The sequence below is a fragment of the Phaethon aethereus genome (assembly GCF_964289735.1).
Source record: "Phaethon aethereus genome assembly, chromosome: 1".
Classification (NCBI taxonomy): domain Eukaryota; kingdom Metazoa; phylum Chordata; class Aves; order Phaethontiformes; family Phaethontidae; genus Phaethon; species Phaethon aethereus.
The window spans coordinates 27,169,165-27,175,659 of record NC_138575.1 but is presented as its reverse complement, the minus strand read 5'-3'; the positions used below and the strand labels follow the sequence as shown (position 1 = coordinate 27,175,659).

The 6,495-nt window shown below is 48.7% G+C and overlaps 1 protein-coding gene across 1 annotated transcript in view; it reads left to right on the top strand.

Annotated features, from left to right (window-relative positions):
• Window positions 1-2,193: 2,193 nt before the first annotated feature.
• Window positions 2,194-6,495, top strand: part of KCND2 (potassium voltage-gated channel subfamily D member 2) — a gene marked incomplete at its 5' end in the record, with an annotated part of 302,181 nt that continues 297,879 nt past the window's right edge. The window contains one exon of the mRNA XM_081999845.1: window positions 2,194-3,308. Within this exon, the coding sequence (XP_081855971.1) occupies window positions 2,194-3,308 (1,115 nt within the window). The remainder of the gene's footprint in view (window positions 3,309-6,495) is intronic.

The following is a 6,495-nucleotide window of genomic DNA, read 5'->3' as shown; positions in this document are numbered from 1 at the left end:
CCGTCCCAGCTCTCGCCTTTCCCAAAGCTGGTAAGAGCCATTTGGATATCGCAGCGAGAACTCCGGAGTGGCTCGGGGCGGGTTGTGAGCAGCACCGCCACACCTCACTGCCAGGCATCTCAGCCCCCTTCCCCTTCTCTCAGTGATTCGTTCCCCTTCCCTTGAAAGGAGCTAGCGCTCCCAGAAATCCCCTAGACACCTCACCTCAGCCATCCCCGCCGCCCGATCCCTACCCGAAACACCGCCAACTCCAGCGTGTCTGTGCGGCGCTGCCGGCCCCGCAGACACACACACACACGCACACACACACGCACGCACGCACACACACAGAGGCGCTCCTCGCCTGCCCCGGCGCAGCCGCCCGCAGCCCCTTTGTTCCGCCCGCGGAGCGATGCCCTCCGCGCCCGCCCCGCGCCCCCCCGCGCCCCGCTCCGCCGCCGCCCGCCGCCGCCCGCCCCTGCGCCCCTAGCCCGCGGGCGGCGGCGGCGGCATGGCCCGCCCGCCGCGGGGGAGGCAGCGGGAAGCCCCCCCCCCGCCCCCGGCCGCGCCAGGGCCTCGCCGCCGCCGCCGCCCGCAGCCCCCGGCAGCCCCGCGGCAGGGGCAGGGGCAGCGGCCGCAGCCGCGCCTGACGGCAGCCCCGCGCCGCAGGATCCGCGCCCCGAAAGGACGTGCTCCGCCGAGCTGCCAGGCGCGATTACGTTGTTTTTCCCCCCACCCACCCCTTGAACTTGTTGCTCGGCGCTCGGCGGTGGCGGAGGGGGGTGGGGGTGGGGGAAAGCCTTATTATCGATGTCCCTTTGGATGCGATCAAGCTTTTCTCAGGAGCAACTACTTCCCCGCCGTCCCCGGCGGGGCGCGGAGACCTAGCGGCAGAGCCCGTATTTCCAAAAGTCTCTGTGCAACTGAGCGCTCTCGCCAGACTTTCCCAGGTAGGTGCCGCAGGCTGGGCACGTCCGGAGGGATGCGAGAGCAGAGCCGAGGGGAAGGGGCGAGAGGAAGGAGGCGGGGGGGGGAGGGGGATGATCCACCGACGACCGCCGAGCCGCTACGTACCCCGCGCCCCTGCCCCGCGCCCGCCTCCGGGCCCCCCGCCCGCCTCGGCCTCCCCCGCCGACGGGAAGCCCCTGCCCCGCTCCCGCTCCGCCGCCAGCCTCCCCCGGCTTCGCCCGTCGCCGCCCGCTCAGCCGCTCCCGAGGATGCCCCACGCATCCCACCTTCTGCGGGCGCCCCCAAAGCCCCGCTCCTAATCCCCGCCGCAGCCGCCGCGGCTCTGCCCGGCCCCCGCCTCCCCGCTCCGGATCAGCACCTGTCCGTGCCTCGACGCCCCGTCCCGGGGGGAGACTCCTCTCCTCCCCCTTCCTTTCTCTGGGGCGCTCCCACCTGCCGGCGCCCCTTCCCCGGCGCCCCTCTGCCCTTCAACGCATTCCCTACACGGAAAACTTGCCTTAAAGTTTAATGCTGCCGCCCGGAGCTCCTCCCCCTGCCCCGCCGGCTCCCCCGGCCCTGAGCGGGGGTCAGGAGGAGTCCCCGGGGCGGCGATCAAGGTCAGGGAGAGGATCGGCCCCGCTGCTGCTCCAGGGCTGCGGCTGGGGATGGGGGCGGGGGGGCGGCCGCCCGGCCCATCCCCTCCCCTCCGCCCCGCCACGGCGAGCGGGCGGTGGCGCCGGGCGGCCGCGCTGCAGCCCGCCCGGGAAGGGCTCCGCGGGCGGCCGCGGCCCGGCTCCGGCAGCGGGCGGGGAGCGGAGGAGGGGCGGGCGGACCGGCTGCATCGCGCGTGGAAGAAAATCTCCTTCCAGGTGGCTGCACCGCTGCACCAGAGCTACTAGGCGGCTCCTGGGGTTAGTGCTTTGTGGACCGCTGCTTCCATCCAGGGGCCTCGCGTGGACCTTGTATCCAAAGGATCTGGCTTCTAGAGTAGCTGCTTTGAATACCTTGATTTCCAAGTGTTCTGATTTATTGTCCTGACTGGCTAACCAGCCCCTGGAAAAGATATTCTGGGGTGAAAAAGGGGAGGCAACAAAAAGGAAGCAAAAAGATTTTTGGTTAATACTGAAGAATTGCAACAATGTTCAGAAATTCTGTTGCCTCAAAAGTGTGTGCATATTTGTGTTTTTCTTTTCCCGCTCTCTTTTAGTGGCTGGACCAGAATTGCCTCTAGATTGACTCCCTCAGCTGTATTAGTTGCTTGGTACCATGGCAGCAGGAGTAGCAGCTTGGTTACCCTTTGCCAGGGCAGCAGCCATAGGATGGATGCCAGTGGCCACAGGTCCCATGCCAGCTGCTCCACGGCAGGAGAGGAAGCGAAGCCAGGACTCTCTGATTGTGCTGAATGTGAGTGGCATCCAGTTCCAGACGTGGCTGGACACCTTAGAGCGTTACCCTGACACTCTGTTGGGCAGTTCGGAGCGGGACTTCTTCTACCATCCTGAGACACAGCAGTACTTTTTTGATCGGGACCCTGACATTTTCCGGCACATTCTCAACTTCTACCGTACTGGGAAGCTTCATTATCCCCGCCAGGAGTGCATCTCAGCTTACGATGAGGAGCTGGCCTTCTTTGGCATCATCCCGGAGATCATTGGTGACTGCTGTTACGAGGAGTATAAGGATCGCCGGCGTGAGAATGCCGAGCGCCTGCAGGATGATGCTGATCAGGATCATGCAGCTGAAAGCTCCCTGCCCTCAATGACAGCTCGGCAGAGGATGTGGCGGGCCTTTGAAAACCCACACACCAGTACGCTGGCTCTGGTCTTCTACTATGTCACTGGTTTCTTCATTGCCGTCTCTGTTATTGCCAATGTGGTGGAGACAGTGCCCTGTGGGGTAAGCCCAGGTCGCATCAAGGAGCTGCCCTGTGGAGAGCGCTATGCTGTGGCTTTCTTCTGTTTGGATACTGCCTGTGTCATGATCTTCACAGTTGAATATCTCCTACGTCTGCTGGCGGCCCCTAGTCGCTACAAATTTGTGCGCAGTGTCATGAGTATCATTGATGTGGTCGCCATCATGCCGTATTACATTGGTCTGGTGATGACAGATAACGAGGATGTCAGTGGGGCTTTTGTGACACTACGAGTCTTTCGTGTCTTCAGGATCTTTAAGTTTTCCCGCCACTCACAGGGGCTGCGCATCCTGGGCTATACCCTGAAAAGCTGTGCCTCGGAGTTAGGCTTCCTCCTCTTCTCACTCACTATGGCCATCATCATATTTGCCACAGTCATGTACTATGCAGAGAAAGGTTCATCAGCCAGCAAGTTCACCAGCATCCCTGCAGCCTTCTGGTACACCATTGTCACTATGACAACACTGGGGTAAGTGCAGCTGGTGTTTGGTTACAGCCAACATTGCAACAAGTGTGTTGGCACAAATGGTAAATACTCAATTTAAAAAAATGTTGATAGAAAAAATGCAGGGGTAAGGTTTTTCAACAGAACTTTATGAATACGACTCATCACTCCTTTCTAAATGTTTTACACATCCAAATGAGCTCAAGGTGTTGCTGAAGTTAAAATAACACAGACCCCAAAATAGCAGATAAACTGAAAAAGCAAACAACAAAACAAAACAAAACAAAATCTTGAAACCTCTTGGGTTCTTTGCACTTTTCTCTAACATTTTATTTGGTTTTGGATAGTGCAGTTGGTATACTTTATGAATATCTGTGAGTTATCAGTGGATTTTTAATAGAGTAATATGTTTACTGACAGGACTTGTTACAATGTTGCTAAAATAGTGATAATTATAAGGAGAACCCAAGTGCCATCTTTTAATTTGATCATGCATCAAAGTATGTGGATCTGCCATTTTGTTTGAAGTGATGTATTGATGTAGACTTGGATATTGAGTTTGGTATTACAAAGTGATTTGTTTTCATGAAAATAAACCAGGTATAGATACCTTAATCTTCACAAAAGTTATTCGTGAATTTATTTAAGACACTGGATAAATTTCCTTTGATTTCCATGGACCTGTAACTTGTAAATGGCAAGTGTCAAGCTACACTGACCGGTGACAGACTCTGGAAGATGCTCTGAGGAAGTGTGAGACATATGACAGAGCAAGCATATGTCTTAAAACATAATTCTAATGACAATATAAATTCTTCCAGAGAACTGGGAGTTAAAAAATACCATTGCTGACATTAGACTCCAATGTGGTTTAGTGGAAAGATGGGAGATAGTATTATTTTATAAAGTCTCTGATACCAGAGTCATATTGTATCAGCTGATTCTGTGCACCAAGTTGCAAAATGCATTTGTCTGTACTTATAACAGGGATTTAGAAGGTTGACTAATTTGAGAAGTCAATTTTTTCCCTGTTCTTAATTTTGAGCTGTAGAGTATCGTCTATGAAACTGAAAATTTGTTGATTCCTTAGAAATTGTCTAGTTATTTAGTAATTACAGATATTAAAAGGCAAACTTTTCACTTTCAAGAAGACAAAGCCCATCATTTTATTAGTCAAACTTTTTCCACATTTTGTTGGGACTGTTGAGGTTTATGAAACATGTATAACTTTTAAATTGAACAAAATGAAAGTGCATTGTTAAACTATTATGAAGAAGTTGATTTATTATGTGCAATTGTAATTTAGTTGGGAAATGCACATACAAAATATTGAAAAAGATAAAGGGACTGTCTTACACCACCATTTTTTATACAGGTCTTTTATCTTCAGCGTGATATAACAAATGAAGATAAATATAGTGCACTGTAAATATTTCATACTACTTGTAAGGGCAAGTTATGCTAGAAAGGAATGACAAGGGCTTTGGGGATTATAATCTGCTTTTTAGGTTCCTGGGTTTTGGGTTTTTTTTTTTTCATTTTCTTCTGGTACTGACAAACTGAAGGGACAAATTAGCAGAAGGAACAAGTTATACATGCTAACTAATTCCGTAATCCTGTATTTTCCGATGCTGATACTTTTTGCCACATATTTTTATTTTGAACTGTGATGATTTCAACAAATTAGGTCTTAAGAATGTACTGATATTTAGAATGTATCATGTTGTTATAAAAGAGCAGGAGCTGGTCTGTGTTTTTTGTAACAAAAGGTGTGTTTTGAGTAAGTTGCTTTCGCTGTTATGGACAGTTTGGGCGGTACTTGTCCATGGTACTGAACATAGTTTTGTCTTCAGTTTTCTGGCCGGTTTGTAATTGATTATGACCTGGGTATGGTATCTTTTGGCATTGTTATGATTTGTCTGTTTCTTTCACACACACACACACAAAAAAGTATTATTCTAAAGTTACAGGTTTTGAGGTATTAGTCTGAGTAAAATCTTCAAAAGTACTGACGGGATTTGAACATCATTAAAAATCTTTTTGAATAGAGCCTAAGAACCTATTTTCAAGTACACAGCCATACAGTGTTTAGGTCCTGAGGGGAAGAAAAAGGGTTAAAAAGAATACATTCATACTTGACTCCTTTTTTGATGTAGTTTGCACAGAGAAAGTTTTGAGCAGGTTGTACAGAGATCCAAAGCTTCACCCTCAGAAGTTAAGGTATGATTGTAAGTGAAGCTATGACAGACATCACAAATTTCTGGGAAATCTTTAATCAATGCATTAGCTAGATGATTTCCTTTTGATAACATCATGTTAACCACATCAAGATTATGTTTAAATGTTAAATATACGTGAACAATTGAAATAGAATTAACATAATAAAAGCTTTGAACTCTTTTTAGTTGATAGAATAATTGCACAAAAAAGAGAGGGAAATTACAAGGACAAGCAGCAACAGTCAGTGAAAGCTGATTGTAATTAGTACTGCTACTTTTGCTCTGTGCTAAAGCTTTTCATCTGTTTACTAATACAAAACTCCAGTTCATTATTAATTTTAGTTTTAGCTGAATTAGTGCTATATAAATGGACTCTGTATGAACAACTTTTTTCTTTTAGCAACAAAGCTAGATGGATTCTTTATGTTTTAAATGACAGTAGCACACAGCAGGTTATGTGAAATACTACAGAAGTACATGAGAGTTAATACCGAATAATAGATTAACATAAAGTTGAGTTTTTTAGTCTTGGTGTCATTCTTGTATTTCGCTAGATAGCAAAGGTATTGAGTAAGCAACCTTTGCAATTTGGGAATTTATTATCTTGGAAGCAGAGCTATATTTCTCAGTTCTGCATGATTGCTGAGCAATTAAAGTGTCTTTAAAAAACATAGAATACATTTTCCTCTGCAGAGTGCCAGTGACTTCAAATATTACTCCATTTTAGCACCCAAGGATATCCCAGCTATTAACTGTTCTTGACTGCTCAGCTCAAGTAGTACATAGTTGTATGTATGTAGAGAATTTATATGAAAGAAAAGGAAGAAAGGAAAGGAAGAGAGAGAGAGTGAGAAAGAGATAAAGGCTGAATAAGAGAGAGAGAGAAGAGAAAGATTACTCTAGAATAACAGCATGTACTCTGCCAGAACCTGAGCTATCTGATTTAAAAATTCAAATTAGTGTTTTATCAGTATTAATTGTACCAAAACCAA